Consider the following 26503-nt stretch of genomic DNA (forward strand, 5'->3'; position numbering starts at 1 on the left):
TCGATAGTATGGCTGTCAAATGAGTGAACATTGTGCAAATATATCACCTCTGTTTTCTAACTCCTATCTCTACCTCCACGAGGTGCCGGCTGGGATACGGTAGCCAAAGTTGCGCACCTGGTGGTACGCAACTTTGGTTGTCGTATGCAGACAGAGAAGGTGGAACACTCGCCGTGTGGTTTCCGGCTACCTAATCATGCAGTTCGGCGCAGGATTTTCGGAGGGCGCGGCTGCGGGGTGTGAGCACACCGGGAGAGAGTTATTTTCTCAGCTGGCTTAGCACAGAGAGACTCTTAATCGGTCTGTTTTACACAATCTGCACTTACGCCCTTTGGCGGTTGGTGCCGAATTGTACGTTTGGGCAAAAATTGAGCCACGGGACCTGATCCTGCCGGGAGTCGGCAAATCAGGTGCCCCTAAGTCAAGGTCTATCTCCGTGCCGATGACTGAATGGCTGGAGGGGTGAAAACATGCCAGTCGCGAACGGAGTGCTTTGGGCATCTTGCCCCTACTGTGCCATGCGGGGCTCTGGTACGGTCGATCTTTGTTGTCCCTTGCGTTTCGTGGGAACAGCATAGTAGTCCTGCCCAATTTCCCTTATGGGTTTTACGCCAAGTGCGTTCTGGCCAACTTAATTGACTTCGCTTACAATTTGCTGTCTGATCTGTGTTGGAGATTGTTTGTGCATATACTCCGCTAGTCAAATAGTTAGAGTCGCACAAATAAATCTTCAACACAAACGGGCAGCAAATTTGTATTTATGCGAAAAACTTTTTAATGGCTCTGTCACCATCGCATTGGTCCAGGAGCCATATTTTCGCAAGGGGTACTTTCATTCGACGGATATTGGAAACCAGAACTTTGCTGTTTTCAGCAAAACTGGTATGACAAATCCTCGTTTGATGCCCAGGGCATGCATATTGTTGCATAGGTCAATTAGTGCATGCCTTATCTCTGAGTTGACTACTCGAGATATTTGTGCAGTCACAGTAGAACTCGTCGTGGATGATGTCCATAGGCGCTATGTCTACTGTTCTGCATACTTACCACACGATGAACCGTCTCCCAGCGACGATTTCGGAAATGTGGTGAGATACTGCCAATCTAGTGGGCTTCCGCTCATTGTAGGCAGTGATGCCAATGCCCATCACATCATTTGGGGCAGCTCGGATATCAATCTGAGAGGCTCTGATTTGATGGAATATTTGAGTGGTACCAACCTTGGAATACTCAACATTGGCAATTGTCCAACTTTCATACGAGCTGGTAGAGAGGAAGTGTTAGATATAACACTCTGCTCTAACAGGATCAGTCATGAGTTGGCACAATGGCATGTTTCAAATGAGACACCAATATCTGATCATTGCTTTATATATTTTGATCATTTGGGTGTCTCCTTGAACGCTGCAACATTTCGCAATCCGAGATTTTCTGACTGGGAACTCTTTGAGGAGGAACTGGCGACGAAATTTCAAGGATTCGAACCGACGATTGAGTCATCGATCGACTTGGATGTGGCTGTAGATGTCACAACATCTTTTATTGCGGAAGCTTTTGAAGTAGCTTGCCCACTAAAAACTATTAAAACGACTAGAGGAAGACCATGGTGGAACTCTTATCTCGCGGAACTAAAGAAACGATGCAGGAGAGCCTGGAATAGACGTCGGAGGGATGGCGTGGAGCCTTTCAAGCAGGCCCGGAAAGCCTATGCAAAGGCTTTACGATCTTCAGCACGCACGAGCTGGCACAGGTTCTGTAGCAACGTTTCCAGTTTCGGCGAGGCAAGTCGACTTAATAAAATACTGTCAAAATCGAAAGATTATCAGGTTAATAACATTCGAAGTTCGAACGGTGTATACTGTTCGAATGACAATGAAATCCTGGAATGTCTCTTTTATAGTCACTTTCCGGGCTGTGTGGAACCTGAAGTTCGAAACAACCCAGAAATCGTTTTAGGTGGCTTAGACTCATGGGCTTTTGCTCGGAGACTTGTCACAACTGAAGCGATTGAGTGGGCCGTGAACAGCTTCTCTCCATACAAATCTCCCGGAACAGATGGAATATACCCTATTCTACTGCAAAAAGGATTCAAGTACTTCAAACACATTCTGAGAAGGATGTTTGTGTGTAGTATTGCTATTGGGTACATCCCAACTCAATGGCGTGAAATAACCATTAAGTTTATTCCTAAAGGTGGACGCGCGACATACGAGCAAGCCAAAAGTTTTAGACCAATCAGTCTAACGTCTTTCTTGCTTAAATCACTTGAGCGGATTGTTGATCACCACATCCGCGAAACAAGCTTAGTAGAAGTTCCTCTTCATTCAGCACAGCATGCTTATCAAAGTGGCAAGTCTACAACCACTTTATTACATGATGTGGTGGATAAAATTGAGGTTGCTTTTTCACAAAAGGAATCTTGCTTAGGAACTTTTTTGGATATTGAAGGCGCGTTTGATAACGTATCTTTCGCTTCCATTTTGGAGGCTGCTCGTTATCATAATGTGCCTTCAATAATCATAAAGTGGATAGAACAAATGCTTAGTAACCGATTGCTTTTTTCGTCCTTACGGCAAGCAAGCATTTGGAAGCAAAGTGTTTGTGGATGTCCACAAGGTGGCGTTCTCTCGCCTCTTTTATGGAACCTTGTGGCGGACGGCCTATTGAGGAAACTCAATGGTCTAGGCTATCCGTCATATGGTTTTGCGATGACTATCTCATCCTAGTAGTTGGAAAGTGCATAAGCACATTATTTGACTTAATACAGCAGGTAGACACGTAGACACGTAGAAACGTGGTGCCGAGAAACTGCACTTTCGGTAAATCCGAGCAAAACATCTATCGTCTTATTTTCAAGACGTAGAAATACCAATGGAGCTCGCGCTCTGCGCTTTTACGATTCGGATGTTGATGTTGTGAACGAAGTGAAGTACGTGGGGTTGATTCTCAACTCCAAGCTTGACTGGTCCACAAATATTGATTTCCGAAGTAAAAAAGCGTGCATGGCCTTTGGGAAATGTAGACGAGCAATTGGCAACTATTGGGGTCTTAAACCCAAATAGATACACTGGTTATACACGGTCGTTGTCAGACCAATACTGGCGTATGGTTGTCTTGTATGGTGGCAGAGAGGGGAATTTGTGACTGTCCAGACAAAGCTAAACCATCTTCAAAGGATGTGTTTAATGGCAATGTCTGGTGCATTTACTACAACTCCTACTGCCGCCCTAGAAGCTATTTGCAATATTAAACCTCTACACTTCCACCTGAAGCAAGAGGCACTAATATGTGCTTATCGACTACACGCGATTGGCCTTTGGCAGTCTGTGGACGGTTCCACTGGTCATACTCGACTGTGGTCGCAAATTGTTGCTGAGGACAAGTTTGCCCTTGCTCCTAGCGATGTAACGCTCATGCGTACTTTCCCGTATAGGACTTTCTCAAGTGACTTTCCTCCTAGAGAGGATTGGATGTCAGGCTACATGGAAAGGAAAATTTCCGACTATGTGGTCTGTTATACCGATGGTTCCTTGTACGAAGGTCGCGCGGGTGCTGGTGTTTACTACCGTGAGCTGGAATTGGAGGAATCCTATTCGTTGGGTAGTTACTGCACCGTTTTTCAAGCTGAAATCTTTGCAATTATGTGCGGAGCTCAGTTTGCACTTCAGAAAGAACTGATAGGCAAGATTATCTACTTCTGGTCTGACAGTCAAGCCGCTATAAAAGCCCTTTGTGCGGCTAATTCTAAATCTAAAACAGTCATCGCCTGCCACACCCAATTAGAAGAACTAAGCATTCTAAATGCCGTTCATCTGGTTTGGGTTCCTGGCCATTCTGGTATAACCGGAAATGAATGGGCTGATGAACTAGCAAGATCTGGAGCAGAAAAGTCGGTTTTCGGACCGGAACCTGCTTTACCAATTGCGGCATGTTGGATAAAACAAAAGATTCGATCTTGGTTTTCATCTGAACATGTACGTTATTGGGAAAATCTTGAAACTTGTCGTCAAACGAAAAGTTTCATTGTTAAGCCTTGTGAGAAGGTTGCGAAATTTCTTTTGCAACACTCAAAGGTAAATTGCAGTATTCTTGTCAGATCACTGACTGGTCACTGCAGACTAAATTATCATATGGCTACGATTCAGCGAGCTGAATCTTTTCATTGTAATTTATGTGAATCCGACTACGGTACACCATATCACGTAATTTGCAACTGTCCTGCAGTAGCACAATTGCGTCATAGGATCTTTGGATCCTACGTCTTAAATGAATCGGATTTTAGGAAACTAAAATTACGAGACATTTTGATGTTCCTTACCGAAAGCGGTATTGAGCTATAAGCTCTTATTTATCATGAGTATACCCCCCAGGGGGTGTACTTTTGATAAGTTAACTACCAAGGATTGCAGTATCCCCTCGGGGGTACAAAAATCTCTCGGTATATATATGTTTGTGTTTGTCCAAATTCCTCATCCATCCCTTCCTATTCCTCCTGTTTTCCTTCCCGTTCTCATCAGGTAAATGATGACACGGGCAAGATGGGCAAGGCACAAATCTTCCACATGATTGTGAGGAACGTGCTGCTCGAGCCAAAGATGCTGATACCTGCTGATACCTGATCGTCAAACCATAGACTAACAGACGTTACACTGAAGCCTTATTCCATCGTCAATAAAAACGATCATTTCAGATTTTCGCTTAAGCCAAGACTCAAACAACAGTCGCTGCGCGAGAACGCCACTCACCTGCGCTGGCGCTGATGTCAGATATTATACAAGTAAATTTATAGCATTGCTAAATTTATAGCAACTTACTCTGCGTAGCGCGAAGACTGCACCAGGTGATGCTAGTGTTTTTTCCAAATTTTAGGGGTGTCAATAAAACGATGTTTTGTTAGAAAATTTGTTCGAAGTGTTACGTCTGTTAGTCTGTGGTCAAACTTCATTGTTAGAAATGATTTGCGATTTGTGACACACACGTGACAAAATTCGGTCTTCTTTTGATGTTATCGTGTTGTTATGCTAATTATCATTATTACCCGGTCAACACTGAATGTAACACAATGTTGCTGTTATGTAACACAGAAGTAACATTGTAATGTAACAAAGTTATCAAAATTTGACGTAACATTTAAATAAAAAACTACAAGGTATACAGCCCTAAGGGTTGTACGAAAGGGTGACGAAGGACTGTGTCATATAATACTCATTACATTGATAACATGTTTTAATCGATGAAGTATAACTTTATATCTGATCATTAGATCAAAGACTAATGCAAACTGCATTTATGGCATACGCCTATTTGAGTATCTGTGAGTTTCATTGTTTGAGTGTTTATTTGTAAAAGAAGAGCGAAATATTCTGAGTTAATTCTTCATTGAATCAATGGTGGTTTTGAAAAAAACCGTTTGAAATTGTTTGGTGGCCCTGAAAAGAACTATGTTTGAGCTGATAGCACTTCTTAAAAATCCGTACTATAATTACAGTTGCCAATATATAGATAGATGTCGCTATTCGGTCCTTTAGACTCTAGGATGATGGTTGCCCGCTAATACAGGAGTGATAGGAAATACCAAATCACTAAAGTAGAAATGGATTAGTTTTATCAAAATACTGACCGTCCGTCAGTGCGATCGTGCGATAAATGAGCAGACGGCGAACCTAGTGTGCTATTTTATAGTCACTGGCACTGTCGTTGCTACTTGTAAGCTAGTGTAAGTGTGGGAGAAACCAGATCGGCTGCTGCTGCTGCTCAAATAATTATCCGAATGGAACGTTAACCATTTAGAAAGTGTAGAAAAATCTTTCCATTCTTTAATTACTATAGTTCTTATAAGAACTGTTTAAGACCACAATGGCCTGCTGCTGAATTTGCTGCCCGTCAGTCGATCCCTTTCCATTTGCCTTCAGTGTTGGTTTGCGTTAATTGCCACTGAAACTGCCGCCAAAATGCCATCGGGTATGCCTCGAATTGCCATTAATTGCCGCAAAAGTCCTAGGATTCCAATGCATCCAATTGCCGGTGTTGCCGCCAAAATGCCATCGTTTTTACCTCCAATTACTGTCGGTGTTGCCGCCAAATGCCGTTGGTTTCGGCACCAATAGCCGTCGATGATAAGTACTGACCGTCCGTCAGTGCGATCGTGTGATAAATGAGCAGGCAGCGAACCAAGTGTACCATTTTATAGTCACTGGCACTGCCGCTGCTACTTGTAAGCTAGTGTAGGTATTGGGGAAAACCAGATCGACTGCTGCTGCTGCTCAAATGATTATCCGACGCTGAACGAGCAAGCATTTTCCATGTTTACCATGGTATAACGCAAAATGGAACGTTAGCCATTTAGAAAGTGTTGAAAAATCTTTCCATTCTTCAATTACTATAGCTCTTATAAGAACTGTTTAAGACCACAACGGCCTGCCCAAGTAACCATAAGCATTAATCGAAAACCGTTATTGGAAATAATTCTGCATCCCAAGTGCCAAACTTTTGTATATTAGCAATCTTATTGCTTATAAAACGTATATTAACATTGTTGATGAACAGAAGCATTAACGTAAATCAGCATTAAAGAAAGCAATATATGCGCATATAACGTAACAATATAATGCATTTAGTCAATTGCATTAAAACAAGCCGTAAGTGTTGATGAACGGCTTGAACTTGACTTCTTATTTTGCTATTCTACGGTCACTATTTGTGCCCTCTTCCATCTGACGGTTGCCGTCTTTTTCTATCCTATTGGTAATGCAGGACAAGTAGCTATGATATGAGAGGGAATATCACCAAGATTTAAATACGACTAATTTCACCTCACTCAATCACATCCGCTATGGTTTAGATAGCAAAGGTGCAAAGAAAACGAATGAGGTTGCATGACTAACTCCCGGTTCGAGCCCTGTCTAGGTGGTAAGATTATTCAGCATTTCCAAAAATGGTTCTGTAATACTCCTGCTCCCCTTGAGATGCTGCACAAAAAAATCGCTTGCTTTATTATTTTTTTAAATCCCGACCGAATCTATTTTTATTTACCATTACAAGCAAACGATATGTCATCGATACTTTTTCGATACATCGATAATGTAGACAAAATGACGTTTCGTTTAAGCCTCAAACAAACACTGATAATGCTTATTGGATGCTTGTGGCGTAGCATTTTAATAACCCGCTATTTCGCCTTTTTAGCATTATGTGAGTTCTACAGAAGTATATAAAGAAAAATATGCTTTTAATCATAGTTCTGTATGCTTATACAATGTTGTCCAAGGACTAGTGTTTAGTGCTTACTGGTTACTTGGGTGCTGCTGAATTTACTGCCAGTCAGTCGTTCCGTTTCCGTTTGCCATCAGTGTTGGTTTACGATAATTGCGATCGAAGTTGCCGCCAAAATGCCATCGGCTTTGCCTCCAATTGCCATTAATGTTACCACTAACAACCGGTGTTACCGCGAAATGTCCTTGGTCTTGCCACCAATAGAGGTTTTCCGTCAGATCATACCCCTCCTTTTCTTATTTTTTCTCAAAAGTACTCCCAATACGAGTGACAATGGTGCAAAAATATATTTTTTTCGTTGACTCTAGAATTTACTACGATTTTTTAAACAATGCAAATTGCAAGAATGTTGAGTTTCTTTTCACCAAATCACGAATGTTGAGTTTTAAAAAATTCGGTTTCGGCTGCACTGTTTATCAAAATTTTCAGATTTTCTGGCAGCATTGCATAATAGTTTTTGACATATGTGTATCAGCGGTAGAGTGAAAAGGATAAAACGAATGAAAAGCTAATGATTACCTTCTTTTTCATTTCGTTTGTTGCTTGCCACAAGAGTAAAGAGTGGCACAAATGGTTTCGAAGTGGTGAAAATAGGGGACACTGGTACAAAAAGGCATGTAAGACATCCGAGAAGTGACCGGTTGAAATATACGTGTTTTAGTTTTTCATTTTTACAGTAGTTAGAGGCTTTAATAAAGAAAGTTTTATATGGGTATCATTTCTAAGAGTCAAAACCGAACATTTAGTGAAAAAAAAATTTTTGACGGAAAACCTCTATTACCATCCCAAGCCCTTGGTTTGCCTCCAGTTGCCGGTGTTTCCGCCGAAATTCCATCGTTTTTGCCTCCATTTGCCATCGGCGTTGCCGCCAATTACTGATGTTGCCCCACCAACAGCCGCCAACGGTAAATACTGACCGTCCGTCAGTGCAATCGTGCGATAAATGAGCAGACGGCGAACCAAGTGTGCTATTTTATAGTCACTGGCACTGCCGCTGCTACTTGTAAGCTAGTGTAGGTGGTGGAGGAAACCATATCGGCTGCTGCTGCTCAAATGATTGTCCGACACTGATTGAGCAAGCTATCGAACAATTTCGCATGTCTGCGATGGGGATAATGCAAAATGTAACGTAAAGTGCATCGTGTGGGATTCACGTGGGCCATTGCCCGCTGATTCCGCTTGTCTTCGGGGTCGGTGTTGCCGTCAATAGCCATTGATGTTGCCAATTGGATTGGAAAAGGGGAGTGGCTTACAAAGTGGTTTCAAAGGTTATCATTTGGATCCAAATCCTTTGGTGTATCTAATTGCCCAAGTAACAATTTCAATTTTAAGGTGCACTTGAAGAGGTTTCCAGCATTTGCTGCTTAAAACCGATCTCAAAACTTGTAATTCTACAAAACTGCGATAAAACAGCCATAAAACCCTTATAAGGTGAGAGAGGCCCACACTAAAGAAGGTTCTCAAGAAAATTTCCTAAGATCCTTTTAAAACTTGTAATTCTTATCGTTATCTATTTATAATGACTTCCAAGAGTCGCTAGAAACAAAAAGAAAACTGCCACAAGTGTTGATGATTTTATGGTTGTCTCTTCAAAGAACACTTGCAAGACATCATACACTTCTCACAGCCTTAAATGTTTTAAATTGAACAAGAGCTATAAGCTATAAGCGTTCACAGATATTGCTATTTCGAAATGGGTATAAATGAAAATTGAAAATAAAAATGGTGATAAAAGCAGCTGCTTTGTTGCTCATAAATGAGAAATTTTTCATGCCACGCTCGGTTTGTCGATGTTTTGTGACATGAAAGTTAGAAAATTTTAACGCGCCAGGTATTTTTGCTAGATTATTGAAAAATTAAATTAATAAAAAAAATTAATGATTTCATGAAGAAGTTGATGGCTACCAAATTTTTAACTAATTGTGGCAAAAAAGCTTTTATATGTCTAAACATTTATTTAAAATGATAAGATCACTAATAGTATTGCATAATACCATATTTATAAGCGCCCATATGCAATAGAGGTTTTCCGTCAAAAATTTTTTTTTCACTAAATGTTCGGTTTTGACTCTTAGAAATGATACCCATATAAAACTTTCTTTATTAAAGCCTCTAACTACTGTAAAAATGAAAAACTAAAATACGTATATTTCAACCGGTCACTTCTCGGATGTCTTACATGCCTTTTTGTACCAGTGTCCCCTATTTTCACCACTTCGAAACCATTTGTGCCACTCTTTACTCTTGTGGCAAGCAACAAACGAAATGAAAAAGAAGGTAATCATTAGCTTTTCATTCGTTTTATCCTTTTCACTCTACCGCTGATACACATATGTCAAAAACTATTATGCAATGCTGCCAGAAAATCTGAAAATTTTGATAAACAGTGCAGCCGAAACGAATTTTTTAAAACTCAACATTCGTGATTTGGTGAAAAGAAACTCAACATTCTTGCAATTTGCATTGTTTAAAAAATCGTAGTAAATTCTAGAGTCAACGAAAAAAATATATTTTTGCACCATTGTCACTCCTATTGGGAGTACTTTTGAGAAAAAATAAGAAAAGGAGGGGTATGATCTGACGGAAAACCTCTATTGACTACAATTTCAAAAATAATCAAAATAGCCCTGTTCGCCATTTTTTCAATGGTTTTATCCAAATCTACCCGAAAGCGCTTATTAGACTAACGTTTCTTGCACAAGACAAAGAAAAATTTTCCAAGAGCGCGATTAGTTCATCAATACTTATTGTATTCTTGAAAAAGACAAGTTGCGCTTGAATAAGAATTGTTTGAATTACTTGAGGGCACCAAGTTTTTGCAAGATAACCATTCTAGTATAAACAAAGAAAACATCAACGAAGTATGGACGTAACGTGTTGTTTATGCTGTTTGGACTGGACGACAGTTCCAAGCGTTTAATTTACAATTGGTATTGGTACAACTGTTTTTAAAAATTATGCTTCCACTGCTTCAGTGCCTTCAAACATTTTCCATACAAAGACATCTGACTTATGAACTCTATATTAAATTTAAAAAATACGAAAAGCTTTAGAGGAAACCCGCACCGCCACTGGCAAATGCATCATTACCGGCACTGTCCTTCCCCAGTTTAGTTAGTCCTGAGATCTTTATTGTTTTGTGACTTCATTGTTCATATGAAAGAGTTTTCAAAATATTACACAGATTTTCGCTTAATTTTCGTTTAAAAGATCTGTATTCTTCAACTTTCTCCAGGTTCAGACGCCCATTTTGACAGATTAGTTGTTTACGTTAGAATGTTCTTATTCAAGAGTATAATTTCTCTTTCAAGAATATACGATTTTAAGAGAGTTTTATGGCAGTATTGTTAAGATAAACGAATCTTGCAGAAGAATGTCATAAGTTTTTGTCAAAACTATTGTTAAGTTTTAAGGAGCGTCGTTTTTAAGCAAAAATGAAGTATCCTTTAAGACCGCTTATAAGGTGAATTACACTTGTTGATAATTTAGTTTTATGGGTGATTCTTCAAGTCTCCTTCAGTCATACTTCAGAAATGTTAGTCAAATAAGATAAAATTCACTTGAGGAGGAACATTATAAAACCTAACAGACTTCGAAATGCTCTGATAAAACTACTATAAGAAATGAATAAGACCAATTTGCTATTGGATTGTTACTTGGGTGTCGTCCGTGCCTGTGAAGCTAGGCGATCACAAGGGAAATGTATGGGAAAATTCGACCTTAAAACTTTACACACATTTTCACTATTTAGCGTATAAAAAATTATTATTAATATGTTACTATAAAATTGCTGGACATTTTATCTATCCAACGACATATTAACTGTTATGTTTCGTTCAGTAGTATAGTAGCTATTAGCGTTTGAAATATTTCATTCAAACGTTACACTTCTATTTTTCGTTTTTACAAAGTGCTACCCAGTCCCAGTATAGTAAACAAAGACGTAGTCCTACGTCAAAAATGGTAGCATTGTTACGTTAAAATGTTACCTGAAGGTTATGTAACGATAACATTAAGTTTGTTACATTACAAACTTAATGTTCTTGTTACATAACCTACAAGTAACTTATGTTCGGTGTTAATTGTGCCCCTGAAATTTTCCAAAGAGAAATGTCCCGTATTTTAGAAAAAAATCGAAAACAAGGTCGTGTACATCGACGGTGTTCTCCTATTTGGTGGGACATTAGAAGAATTGCGAAGTACAGTTTCTCAGGTATTCAGGATATTGAGACAAAGTAACTTGACTCTTAACACAGCGAAATATGAGTTTGAAAGAACTTGCCTCAAATTTGTTGAACATGACTTGAACGAGAAGAGCTTTCACATCAATGAGCAAAAAATTAAGGACATACGCAAATTCCGCAGCCCCGTCAATGCTTCTGAGCTCCGCAGCTTTTTAGAAACAGAGAAAAAGTACGCTCAGAACCAGTGTGAAGCTCTAGCGGCAGTTTGGGCGGTGGAGCACTTTTCCTACTTTCTGCTAGGAAGGTATTTCGTTTTGCGTACGGACGCCGCAGGCATTACATTCATTCTTAATAGACACCGTGAAAACTCCAAAAGAGCACTGACTAGAGCTGATGGTTGGGCTTTAAGGCTTACTCCCTACGACGTGGAATACGTCCGGGGGCGTGATAATATAGCAAATCCTTCCTCTAGGCTATATGAAGGATCTAGCGAGCCCTTCGATGTGGATTCTAGCCCTTGGGAGATTGCCCGCCTAGAAGCGAATACGATTACGTTTTTAACTGATGAGGAAGTTAAGAATGCTACAGCATTCGATGAAACATTACAACGGCACAAAAAGTGCGACAATGCGAATGCTGTGAGTGAGAAAGAGAAAGAGTGACAACTGCAATGTTTCTGTTTTGTTTTGTCATATACATTGGCATTAGAGAAAATAATCTGGATTAATCCAGATACAGCTGCAAAGCACAATACAATAACAAAAACCAAATGGTTTATGTTTGCTTATTTTTTATGCCAATCTGCATCATATTCCGTTAAAACCCATATACCGTTAACCCATTATGACCCAGCGTATGATATATCATACCTCGTCTTCAAAACCTGTTTACTGCTGAATTTCAACAGTTAGCATTGTTAATATATCACTACAAGAGAGATAAGACATCAATCTGATGTGTGTGTGATATAATTTGTCAGTTTTTGTCATTTCATCTGTATTTTCAACAGTGCAAAGTTGTGACAAATGGCGGAAAAAAAGTTGAAAAAATGGCGAAAAAAATTTTGTCTCCAAAACGCATGAAAAAGTCTACATTTAGTGACGAAACATTACCTGACATGTAAATTAGTATTTATATGTAAAGTCTATCACAAAATTCGATAAGAAATCTGCAAAAAACTTTGTAATTTGTTGGTTTGAAGCTGAGCCTATAAAATATTTAACCTCGGATATTTTGGCCTTGAAAGCATTCCAAATGACGATTTTGCGTTTCCCGACACATTCGAGCCATAATATAATAGATTACAGAGTTTCACTTCATTTGCTCCAAATTTAGGTATACCCGGGTCATAATGGGTTAAACAACCCAATTAGCTGTTCTTGTTAGAAAGACGTTAATTTTTCTGAAGTGCGTAAATAGAGAGTACACGGTAAAAAATTGTCACGTCTTTTTCAAGGGTTTTTGCATTTGCTTCAATTTGTCACGCCGTACTGCAAATTGAAGTGATTTAGCATTGATTTTCGAGAGATTTTTATTTTTCAACAAAGTGATCTTCTATTGAGAGGTATTTAATATAAAACACCATCAAATTATAATGCATATCCTTACACGGTAAAAAATCGTCACGTTCAATTCAGGTGCTTTTGCATTTGAATCAATCTGTTACGCAGCATTGCATATTGAAGTGATTTAGTGTTGATTTTTGAGAGATTTCCATTTTTCGAAGAAGAGATCTTTCGTTGAATATTATTCAATGGAAATTACCATCGAATCATAATGCATATCTATTGAATTTGCAACTAATTATTTTTCGCATTTCACAACTGTCAAAAACTCGTGAAGTAGAAAAGTATCCTTCTGTGATCGAAAAAAAATCATAAATCCAGATGGTGAAAATACGTTTTCGCATGAAATTATTGCTATTCTAGAGTGTGAGTACAGCTAGAGTATGAAAGTTGTTAAAATTAATAAATTGCTATCTGTTTTCAAGTTATGGGATTCATCACACCACCACGGTTATGACAACAATGAACCATATTTGGACGTGCCAGCATTACAAACAATAATCCACTTTATTTATCATCAACTGAGGTTTATTTTTTTTATTTGTATTTTGTTTTTAATTAAACAATAAAAAAATAAATTAATTAAAAAAAATTAATTCGAATACATTCATTTCATTTGACAGCTCAAAAGTTTAAAACATAGCGCATTGGAAATTAAAGTGATTTTCTGTTGATTTCGTTTTGCTTTGTGTTGATTCATTTTCAAAGGATTTTCATTTCGAATCGTAATGATAGGCAAGTAGTGCGAATCCAACGGTAAATCACTTCGCTTCAACGTGTTATTTTTTTACCGTGTATATGTCAAAGTAGTATAATCAATATATACACTCAAAAAATTCGAAACGTTTTATTCATGTTACAACGTGTAATCTGTTTCATGTGAAAGATTTGGGATGTTTTATACCGACAAATCACTTAATCCGTAATCCTACTACATATAAATTTAAAGCATCCCCCTTATACTTTTGAATCATGATTCCCATAACACATCAATTATTATTATTTTTCTTGAAATCAATAATGCACGGAACATTCAAAGCATACCGCAAAAATATTACGACTTATTTACATTGGTTTTTACATTATATGTAATAATGAATATTAAACGTAAACAAAACAAACATGCATCCTATAAGTACATCGCTATAACTTTCACTTATTTTCACATGTTAATAGTTCATTTTATAGAATGCATTTGGTAAACAAATTATCGTTATTTCTTTTGTTCAAATAATAATCAATTGCCATAAAACATATTAGTTAAATGCCTATGGTATTAAATAGCATTTTACATGAAGGCATATAGTTTAATTGACTAAACTTATAACTATTATTAGCAAATCATTACAAATCTGTGCAATAGTTTAAAACACATTGATCTTATGTGTGGCATCTATGAAATGTATTATCGCCACTAATTCAATTCATTTGGTACCATTTCTACTGAATTTGGTCGCCACATTTTTTAAAGGATTACCGAAAACGTCATTGTCAAGTCAGACAGCGCAGCGCAAGTGCAATCAGTGCTTTTCCGTTTTCCGCGCGTTGTAAATAAAATACATCCTTGTCAATATTTCGGTTTCGGATTGTCCGTAAAACATCTCTCGTATCAATCAGCAACCTCATTCGGGCTGGTAGGTTGATTTAGGTAATTATTATTTAGTATTTATAACTAATCAAAATTCATTTTTGGTTCATAGTGCTCTGCAACTTTCCGGTTTGTTCTTGCTGCTTTCAGTATAATGGCTGTTGATTCTTTTGTCATTTTCTGGATTCAAGTGATGTTTCTTGGAGGCAGTTCTTCAGTGCTAGTGCTCTGGATAAGTAATGTAATCCAGGCATGGAAATTTGAAGGACTCCCGGAACGTTACCGCAGATAATAGAATCACCAATTCGTTGTGCTAACAGGTGCCTACCGAACAAATTTAACATTTGTCAGCAAAATTGATTGTGTGCGCACCAAAAATGCACTTCACGTTGACGAACGTACAGAAAAACATCCTAGAGGATCAAAAAGTACACGTACATGATGAAAATGGGAGAATGTATACCAATCTAACACAGCAGCATCGCCAATTAAGAATCAACCGTCGTTTAATGACTTTAGCAGCAAATCCTATCACAAGTTTCATCATCAGGTGGCCTGGGCACCAAGTCCAGCCATTCACTGGACGGACTGTACAAGTAATTTTATCTTCTGAAGGAAAATACATGATTTTGATCTCTTTTTTCTCACACAGTCTTATAATACAACTTTAATGGTGGAATGTATGCTACATCTCCACAACTATGTGGTGATACTTCGGGAAAATCGAATGGTATCATTTCCGCCAAAGACGTCCTGCACATCTCGTATAAAGTTGCTCGCTACGTTCTCCGCACAATCTTCAGCAGGTCCCTGCGATAACAGGACATCAAAGCTAAAGTGGTCAGCTTGATCGTAGTGCTTTGATTAAAAGATTGCAGCCCACCAATATGGACCCTTGGAGTGGCCTTGTTATAAATTATGTTTTTAATTATATTTTATTAAATTATATATTAATTTATTGATAATATCTCAAAAATAAAGAAAAATATAATATTTAATAATTATATTTTATTAAATTATATTTTTATTTTTTAATATAATTTAATATCACATCCAATGTAATATTACATACAGTAAAAGAATTATCAACTTACATTTTATCATTTTAATCATTGAATATTACGTTGCAATTCATAATTTATAATATTAAATTCTGTTTGTATTTATATGCACGGAAACGTAATATTAATTTTGATACCCATTAAAAGGTAAATATTTATGTGATAGGTGATATGAGATGTTAAGTAATTCGAAATAAAAGTAAAACATATTTGCGTTATGTGTGGCATACATAAGGATCATGGTTAAACGTCATGTCAATTTGATGCATAGAAAATAATACTTTGTATGTGTAGCATAATAAATTGTAACGGGTATAATCTATTGCACCGTTTTATTGCAGATTGCATCAAAAACGCGAAATACAAGGAACTTGCAGACAAAATGCAAGTAAAATCCCAGCAGCGAGCTGTCATTGATTCATGTCAAATTTTTGCAAGCCGTCAAATTGGTGATTACTAAACAGTAGATGCAGAAGAAAAGTGAGATAATAGGTACGTTTTGGGATCGTTTGATGGTTATTTCGAAATATACAACTGCAAATAATTCAACATATAGTGCAACGTGACCTAAATTTAATAGCAAAAAAATTTACGTTACGAAAATTCGGTGCCACTATGTTTGTTTACCAAAAGCTGTCAGAGCTGCTGCGCTCGTATCCAGTGATGCTAAAATTTCGAAAAACTTTAGAATAAAAAATTGCATTAGTGTACCAAACATGCTTGCAGCATAACATGTGATGTTTTTAGATTCTATCACACAATTTTTGTTAAAGATATTCTGAAAATAGCATGGAAACAATATGATTGAATTTGTTTGAAGAAGAAAAACGACTGATAATATTCTCTATTACGAAGCACTGTAATGGCTCTATTTAGATCGCAACACTGATTGCAGATGTTTGGCTGTTTCCTTGCAGTTGCTGTGCATTTAGTCGTTTCGCTGCAACCTGCAATATTAGTGTATCCATAGCCAGGGATGGTTCGATCACTTTAACTCAATTTTGATTCATTTGACAGTACCGTCTTAACGGGGTCAAATATGACAAAGTTATATATGAGACATTTGTAGAACAGGTTATTATCTATAATTTGGCTGAATAAAGTTTTGCTGTATCTTTTGTAGTTACGGCGCTACAATGCTAGTATCTTATTAGTGACTAAATGAACGTTCATTTAGTCACTGATGAGTTACTAGCGTTGTAGCACCGTAATTACAAATGATACAGCAAAACTTTGTACAGAAAAGTTGTAGATTAGAACTAGTTCTACAAATGTCCCATACATAACATTCTCATATCTGGCTCTGCTGAGACGGTACTGTCAAATGAATCAAAATTGAGTCAAAGTGATCGAACCATCCCTGTCCATAGCATATACGTTTATATTTTTTTGAGTGTATAGAATGCCAGTGTCGCTGGTGTTTCATGGATATTTTGAGTATAATCAGTATATATAGAATGCCAGTGTCGCTGGTGTTTCATGGATATTTTGGTGGCAAACATGTTGCTGGTTCGTGTCTTGGATACGGGAACTACATTGTCAAATTACCCAATAGAAAATTTTCCTGCCGACGAAATACCTTAAAACGACCAAATCGGGTGATTTATCCTACGTGATTTACAAAAAAGCAGAAAGATTTTTTATTGGGTTGCCTTTTTAGTTTGACAATCAGATTCCCGTTTCGAATCGATCACTCACACATATGCGCATACAATGTAAATACATAATTTTCAAATGTGTGATGTTTACCACGAGCACTGCAGCGACACTGGCATTCTATATATATTGATTATACTATATTTTGGTGGCAAACATGTTGGTGGTTCGTGTCTTGGATACGGGAACAACATTGTCAAATTGCCCAATAGAAAATTTTCCTGCCGACGAAATACCCCAAAACGACCAAATCGGGTGGTTTATCCTACGTGATTTACGGAAAAGCAGAAGGATTTTTTATTGGGTTGCCTTTTCAGTTTGACAATGAGATTCTCGTTTCGAATCGAGCACTCACACATATGCGCATACAACGTAAATACATAATTTTCAAATGTGTGATGTTTATCACGAGCACTACAGCGACACTGGCATTCTATATATATAGGGCTTTTGCTACACACACATGCAAGACATCTGTTGGGCACACATTGCATATTTTCCTATTCGATGCAGCAAAAACGTGCTGGATAAAATTATCATTTTTTCTAAAATTATTCATCATTTTAAAGCAACTAATAATCAAAATAACCGACAAATGTTCCCTGAAATATATGCTGACTTTTGGTAACTAGGGTTTCGGTGAATTCGCGTTAAATCGGTGTCCCAAATATACTGATTTTTGAAGCAGAATACGGCATAGGCCAAGTTGAAAGTAACGGAATATAAAATTGCTTTTAGCATAATAAATTGCTTTCTTAGCCGAAAGCAACTACTGGCTATTGATATTTGCTTAGTTTTATCCCGCTAACATAGGTCATAGTTACGTTTTTGATCATTGCTACCGCGTCTTAGCTTATTTGTTGAAAATAATTTTTTTATTTAGTAAACAGATGTATTACCTTGCCATATGTATGAAGCAATTTGTAATTTCTGTTTTAAATAAAGAAAATAAATCATTTAAAAAATTTTGCTCTTCCCAGCCCGTGTGTTTTATATGGAGCTGTCACTTTTGCCTGCCCAACAGATCTCCAATACATATGCACTCTGCAAACACCCTATTGATTCTACTGTCAAAGTCTTACGAAACAAACGGGCAACTTATAATGGTCAGCAGAAAAACAGAAAATCAGCTGGCTAAACCATGTTTTCGTTTGAAATCACTGATATTCTAGACCGTGCGTATAGTGAATTTATCCCTGTGATCGAAATTAATAAATTAAATGTTTTCAGTTTAGGGAATTGATCAAATAGAGATGGACATGAACACGGACGCGGCAACCAAAAATATTTAAGAATGGTAATCCTCCTCAATGATCGGTGATTGTGGTTATGGATAATTACGCAATATCATTTATTCCCAAGTAACACAATTGGTTTTAAATAAGAATTGATAACAGATTTAAAACAAAGCTAATTGCTGACTTTCCGTTTTCGCATACTCATTTAAAACCAATTTCCGACTGAAAAAGCGCAAGAAACGAGCTAAAATGTAACATGTTTGTGAAATATTTTAAAGTGACGCCTATGCGTTGCATAGCTTTTGTATATACTACCAACAGAAAAGCGCAAATAACTGTTGAAGGGATTTTTTTTCTGACATTTCCCTGAAGTTATGTATTTACAAGCAAAATAATGTCAGACATTTTATGCAAGATAAAATGACTAAAGTATATTTCGGTAATTTATCAATCACTCAAAGCAACATTGTAGCCTTCACATAATCTAAACTAAAGTGCGATTTAAAATTTATCGTAAACTTTGCCATTTTACTTCCGAAAAATTAATGCGCTAGAGATTTACTTTTATAAGCACAAGTTGAGTGGAATCGAAATAAACATCATTTTATGAAAATCTCACACACCATGCTTTGAAAACTTGTAATATGAAATATCATTAATTATGTTATATGTCCCTTTTATACGCAAAATCATTCTACGACACAAAAATATTGATCTATTTCATTATATTTTGGCGCAATCATCGGCCATGTTTATACAATATTGGGTACAAATGAGCACACCGATAGCCGAAAAATTCGAAACCAATGAAAAGTTGTACTGTATGAATTTTGTTTTGCGTTAACTTACAACCAGAGATGCCAGAAGTGAAGACATGTCTTCATTTTGAAGACATTTTTGTTACAAAAAAGTGAAATGTCTTCACTTGAAGACATGTGAAGACATGTCTTCACCGTGCAGTTTAAATGGGCGGAAAGCCGAAGGCAGACAAATGAAGACATTTTTCCTTGATTCGTGAAGACTTTTCAAAAAATCACCTGGCATCCCTGCTTACAACTGATTCACAGTTAATTTTTATTTGTGAAAGAACTTAAATTCCGCTCAAAAAATACTCGGAAAACTCATAAATTGGAGCATTTAAGCTCAGTAAAATATTACAATCTTGCGAAAATGTGTCAAAGTTATTGATCTGCGCTGTATTCATCGTCATCACTTCGCCCGCTGTTCAATGCCGGCAATAGAGTTTTCCAGTTATGTGTGTATTGGTGCTTGAAAATGAGGCAAACAACAACAGTAAATAAAGAAGATGCATTCCTTTGTCACTAAGGTACAGCATGAATTTCATCTTCCGCTGGCTTAAATACCAGCAAATTTTTAAAATATGCGCTTGAATTTGGAACAGGATGGAAAATTTGACCGAAATATGTGCTCTGCAGTGTGGCAAACGGAGAAACACAACTAGTAATTGCTATTTTTCGGTTTGTTCCTCCAGCATCAGCTGTTCCCCAAAATGAGGTAAACATCATGTATATACACACGTATTTCGTGTTCGCTAGTGTGGGTGCTTGACCTGTCAGAAAGCTCTATTCGCAACCAATGTGATATATACAGGTGTGGCAATGTTGGTTAAGTGGTGTTAGTGCAATGAAGAAATTTCATCATGGTGTGGGTGAAATCGTAAATCGACCAATCACGATGAAGCGTGACGTCAAACTCCAAAAACAAACCCCATTGTCCGACATGGTTTGTTTTTGTAGTTTGACATCGTCTTCTAATTTTTCGCTACCAATACCATCAAATGTCTTCATCTGCCACACCTTTTTAAACCTCATTGGTATGCGAGAGCGTGCTTACTCTCAATTCGCTATGTGCGCGAAACGATGCTGCCACCTTCCCAAGTTTGTTCTATTTGTGAAGTCGGTGCACAGGTTTGTTAAAGAGTGAAAAGGATCGACCTTTTCGCGCACCCCATCGGCAGGCAACCATGTTTTCGCTGCCAACATCTCGTGTGTGCGAAAATGAGATAGCATGTCAGCACTGCGTTTCACTCAACTGCCAGCAGTCTAATTTGGGCCCGTTGTCAAATTTTGAGCCCAGAACATGCTGTCGCTGACGTTCATTGCAGCTCGTTATAGAGATGTCGATGCTATGTGAAGTAGTAGAGGTGTGGAACAACGTACCGTTTGATTGTGTTAGCAGCGCAAATAATGTAAACAGCAAGGGTGACGTCAATCTCGCCCTATTCTTCTACGGGCATAAAAAAGCATAAACATTGTGCCGTACAACGATGACACTAATACACCTATACTTTTCAGCATATTACGAACACAAACATGCCGCGTTTGCCGTACCTAAGTAATAGTGTACATAGATGTCGATGGGGTGTTTTCGCGTGCGTAATGGCGGCTAGTGGGTACAGAGATGCCAGGTGATTTTTAGAAAAGTCTTCACGAATCAAGGAAAAATGTCTTCATTTGTCTGCTTTCGGCTTTCCGCCCATTTAAATTGCATGGTGAAGACATGTCTTCAAGTGAAGACGTTTCGCTTTTTTGTAACAAAAATGTCTTCAAAATGAAGACATGTCTTCACTTCTAGCATCTCTGAGTGGGTACAGCTTTCGGAAAACGTTAGCATGGCTTTGGAAACTTTGTTCACGTCAGATTGATATTTCCAGCCTTGATTGTTGTTCTAGAACTTCCAAGCGTACGTGAGCGGGGTTCCCAAAAGCAAATAAACGTTGTCGAAAAGTGTAGGGTAACTGGTGGTAAAATGCCCAGTCGGGGCAAAATGCGCCGCTGTAATATTTCACGAATTACTCACTTTTAAACTGTAATTAAGGTGCCAGTCGCTTATACTTTACATTACAAACTTGTGTTGAGCATATAAGCTTTCTAAATTACATAAATCCTATGAAAAAACAAAAAAATTATTTGCCGTCTTATTTCTTACAATTTTCGCAACTTTTTTCGTAAGACATTACGCCACCAATAAACAATATTACGTATCGGTAAATGGCTCTTGTTTTGAACAATGGTCTCGGTATCCAGCAGCCAGTGTAAAATTGCTTAATTGAATTATTATTTATGTGATTTAAACGATTTTTTTTAAACAAGTTCTAGCGGGGCAAAATGCGCCGTGAGAAGCATGAATTTACATGCATGGTTGCATGCAGTGCAACCAAACGTTAATCGATCTAGTAGCCCATACACTTTTAGGCAAACGTCAAAACGTTGGTAAAAACAAAAGGCAAAGTGTTGTTTTAATTCTGATTCGCTCCGAAAAACCCGGTTAAGATGTCGCGAAGCTACATAAAAAAACCCACCGTGGTCTTGGCCGGAGCCTGCCACTTGCGGCGGTAGTGAAAACCAGTGAAAAACAGTGAAAGACGCGTTGCCGGCAAGGTACCAAGAAAAACCCTTGTGTGATATCTTAGCATTGACCGCTCCAGCGAAGATGGACCTGGCGATTGCAAAACCGCGATCCGGAATAACAGATTTAACAAGTAGGTAGGTCCTCACGATGTTCTGAGTCGTGCCGGGTTTGCATTAAAATAAAACAGACAGCGTATTTTGCCAGTTTGTTATGGTGCATTTTGACCCTTTGTTGTGGTTCATTTTGTACACACCTATGCGCAATTTACCCCTAACGAATCTGAAAACAAATTTTCAAATGCCTTATATAATTTCACGATTTAAACGTGTTTTATTGATTTTTATGCTTCAGGACGAGCATGCTAGGTAGAAAACTGTTCTACTTTAGGGTTTATAGTCTAGTTTCTGGAAATGCATTCCGCATTGATGAATAATATGATATTCTTCTTAACGTGGGCATTATACCCCCAGTCCCCCTACCCACCAGCCAAATTTGCAGCGAAATCTACCAGGTCTTGTTTTGGGTATACACTCAACCCCCGCTAATATGAAAAACAGCTCGTTCAGATTGGGCGAGTTCATTTTTAATCTGAATTTTTGGTAACTCTATTCATTTTCACACACGCGCAAGACGCGTACCCTATGAACTTGTTGTTTTGATTTGACGAAAATAAACGCTTTGAAAACATCTCAAACATGCGCGAATTCTAAAGGTTCGGTTTGTATAATACGAAATTGGCTCCGCAGTTTCGACTAAAATGGTCTATTTTGAGTGCTGGAGAGAGATAAGTTGCATATGAGCTATATTGCCAAAGCTCCTGAGCAAGAGGAAACGCATTAAGATTTTTTGCTTTTTTTTAATTTACCGGTCCACTTTAACGTCAATTGTCTCTGACGCTTGATCGGTTTTTAATGTGAACGCATTCATACCACCGGGGTACAGATTAAAAATGTGCAGATTGAAGAAGGTCATACCAACGGGGGTACACGGTACTATTTCAGCGATAGTTTGACAAAACATATTTTATTCGGCAATTAGGCCTACTATTGTCTTGTTTAGTAGTGCAGAATGAATATATCTGCTAATGAAAAATCATTTTTTCTAGCAATGAGTAATATTATGAATAATGAGTAATGAGTTTCTAATGAAAATGCATTGAGTTCTCTATAGAACAAGCAAAAACTCCCCAGGTAACCAATAAGAATTAGTATAAGGAGTAAATCAATCGTTTATTAGCATCCCTGGCGTTTTATACTGCAGGTTGCTGTTTATCAGCCTTATGACTGCATAACTGTTGTAAATATGCATCCACAATTCTATTTAAATTCTTGTCGGTAACTAGCTGCAAATAAGCATTGTCAGCACCAGGGATGGTTCGATCACTTTGACTCAATTTTGATTCATTTGACAGTACCGTCTCAGCCGAGCCAAATATAACAAAGTTACGTATGGGACATTTGTAGAACTGGTTCTAATCTACAATTTTTCTGAACAAAGTTTTGCTGTATCGTTTGTAGTTACGGTGCTACAACGCTAGTAACTCATCAGTGACTAAATGAACGTTCATTTAGTCACTAATAAGATACTAGCATTGTAGCGCCGTAACTACAAAAGATACAGCAAAACTTTATTCAACAAAATTATAGATAATAACCTGTTCTACAAATGTTCCATACATAACTTTGTCATATTTGGCCCCGTTAAGACGGTACTGTCAAATGAATCAAAATTGAGTCAAAGTGATCGAACCATCCCTGGTCAGCACTATAAGAGGGCTAGCAGTAAAGTAGCCGCATATTTTGCCAAAATAGCATTTAAGTAGCATTTAGGGCAACTTAAATGCTTATTCGCTTGCATTTAAATTGCATTGGAAATGCTTACTGGTTACCTGGGTCTTCTCAAAGCATCACTTTTTTATATGACGGTACTCTATACTTAATAGACATACGGAAAGATACCCAGGTAACCAATAAGCATTTCCAATGCAATTTAAATGCAAGCCAATAAGCATTTAAGTTGCCTTAAATGCTATTTTGGCAAAATATGCGGCTACTTTACGGCTAGCCCTCTTATAGTGCTGACAATGCTTATTTGCAGCTAGTTACCGACAAGAAGAATTTAAATAGAATTGTGGATGCCAATTTACGACAGTTATGCAGTCAAAAGGCTGATAAACAGCAACCTGCAGTATAAAATGCCAGGGATGCTAATAAACGACTGATTTACTGCTTATACTAATGCTTATTGGTTACCTGGGTAATTCCTGTTAATTGCACGATATACATACCTTTAACACACGGGCCTCTTCTTCTATTTTCTCGGCTTTTCTATATTTTTCTCTTTCTTTAAGTAACAGTTGTTTTCGTATTTGTTCAGCATTGTGTGTAGTTTCTAATTTACTCTTTTCTCGGTTTTTTTCTTCTTCTTTTAACGCTTTTTCATTTTCTTCCTGCATCATCTTTTCCAGCCGAAGTTCTTCAGCTTTAAGTTCCCTTTCTATTTCTTGTTTTTCGGCTATTTGTGCATCTCTAATAATATGACATTTGGCGGCCAGTATTATTCTGTTTGCGCGCTTTACTTCTTCTTCTTGTTCTTGTTTTGCAATAAATGCTCTGTCAGTTATTTTTCGAGCTGAACTGTCGTAATCTGAATCAAACATATTATTTGCTACATCGTTGACAACATCAAACTTTGTTTGATGCTCTCGATCGATGTCCTGCAGCAATTTCTTTCGCTTCTCCGATTCATCCAACATTTTCTTTTTTTCCAATTCAATAAGCTTAAATTCTGTAAGTTGATCATCCATTGTCTTTAACTGGAAAGTAAAAATAAAACATGTATTTACTCAAAGCAAACACATAATGACACATTATTGATCAAATATGAAAATTTCATATGATATTTAATATCATAATCATATCATAACCGAACCGAAGAATCGAAACCACAACGAACATTGCATGGATTATTGAAGATACTAGAAGACAACTAGTTGCTTTTGGTGCAAAATATTGTCACTGCAAAACTGACAATCTTCAATGATCCACTGCTCAGGATTCCTTATAAATTTATCAGAAAATTTAACAAATCAGGAAAAAAAAGTACCGATCCGGCTTCCTGTGTCGGAAAACCGGCCTTTTTGCAGGATTGACCGGCCACCGGCTTTGCAGGTGAAAAACCGGCCACTTGGCAACCCTACGCTAGACGGACTGTACAAGTAATTTTATCTTCTGAAGGAAAATACATGATTTTGATCTCTTTTTTCTCACACAGTCTTATAATACAACTTTAATGGTGGAATGTATGCTACATCTCCACAATTATGTGGTGATACTTCGGGAAAATCGAATGCTATCATTTCCGCCAAAGACGTCCTGCACATCTCGTATAAAGTTGCCCGCTACGTTCTCCGCACAATCTTCAGCAGGTCCCTGCGATAACAGGACATCAAAGCTAAAGTGGTCAGCTTGATCGCAGTGCTTTGATTAAAAGATTGCAGCCCACCAATATGGACCCTTGGAGTGGCCTTGTTATAAATTATGTTTTTAATTATATTTTATTAAATTATATATTAATTTATTGATAACTAGCTGACCCGACAAACTTCGTATTGCCACAAATTAACCAGTGTTGTACATAAATCATGAATCTCGGATGATCTTTGTCACTATCTCGAGTTTTGCAAGCCCCCCAGTGGGCGGCGCTTCCGACGGCGGGTCACCGGCAACACTCGCGACCGGCTCGTCCTGAATGATCTAGTGTTACTATAGATTGTTTTTGTGGTCTTGTTATTGATTAATGTTTTATGGAAGAGTCTCGAATTTCTCGAGTTGGATTAGTTTTTGAGTTTCGCAAAAATTTCTGTTTTATTTGTATGAGAGTCCATATCCCCCTACCACAGGGGTGAGAGGTCTCTAACTATCATAAAATAAATTCAAGACTCAAAAATCTCCTACATGCTAAATTTGGTTCCATTTGCTTGATTAGTACTCAAATTATAAGGAAATTTGTATTTCATTTGTATGGGAGCCCACCCTCTTAAAAGGGAAAGCGGTCGTAATACACCACAGAAAAAAATTCTGCCATCTAAAACTCTCACATGCCAAATTTGGTTCCATTTGCTTGATTAGTTCTAAAGTTATGAGCAAATTTGTATTTCGTTTGAATGGGAGCCCCCCCCCTCCTAAAAAGCTAAGAAGTCCTAATTCATAATGGGAAAAATGGTTGCCTCCAAAAACACCCACATGCCAAATATGGTTCCATTTGCTTGATTAGTTCTCGAATTATGAGGAAATTTGTATTTCATTTGTGTAGAAGCCCCCCCTCTTGAAGTGTGGAAGGATCCTAATTCACCGTAGAAAATATTTTTGCCTCCAAAAACCTCCACATGCCGAATTTGGTTCTATTTGCTTGATTAGTTCTCGAGTTATGGGGAAATTTGTATTTCATTTGTATTGGAGCCCCCCCTCCTAATGTGGGAAGAGGTCCTAATTCATCACAGAAAAAATTCTTGCCTCCAAAAACACATACACGCCAAATTTGGTTCCATTTGCTGGATTAGTTCTCG

General features: G+C 37.8%; 1 protein-coding gene across 1 annotated transcript in view; it reads right to left on the reverse strand.

Moving 5' to 3' along the window:
- Positions 1–24806, reverse strand: part of LOC128735967 (cilia- and flagella-associated protein 45) — a 345167-nt gene extending 320361 nt beyond the window's left edge. Inside the window, exons 1-2 of the mRNA XM_053830451.1 lie at positions 24795–24806; positions 24224–24751 (exon numbers count right to left, since the gene is read on the reverse strand). Of these exons, the coding sequence (XP_053686426.1) occupies positions 24224–24751; positions 24795–24806 (540 nt within the window). The remainder of the gene's footprint in view (positions 1–24223; positions 24752–24794) is intronic.
- Between the last annotated feature and the right edge of the window lie 1697 nt (positions 24807–26503).

The sequence above is a fragment of the Sabethes cyaneus genome, chromosome 2 (genome assembly GCF_943734655.1).
Source record: "Sabethes cyaneus chromosome 2, idSabCyanKW18_F2, whole genome shotgun sequence".
In the NCBI taxonomy this organism is placed as follows: domain Eukaryota; kingdom Metazoa; phylum Arthropoda; class Insecta; order Diptera; family Culicidae; genus Sabethes; species Sabethes cyaneus.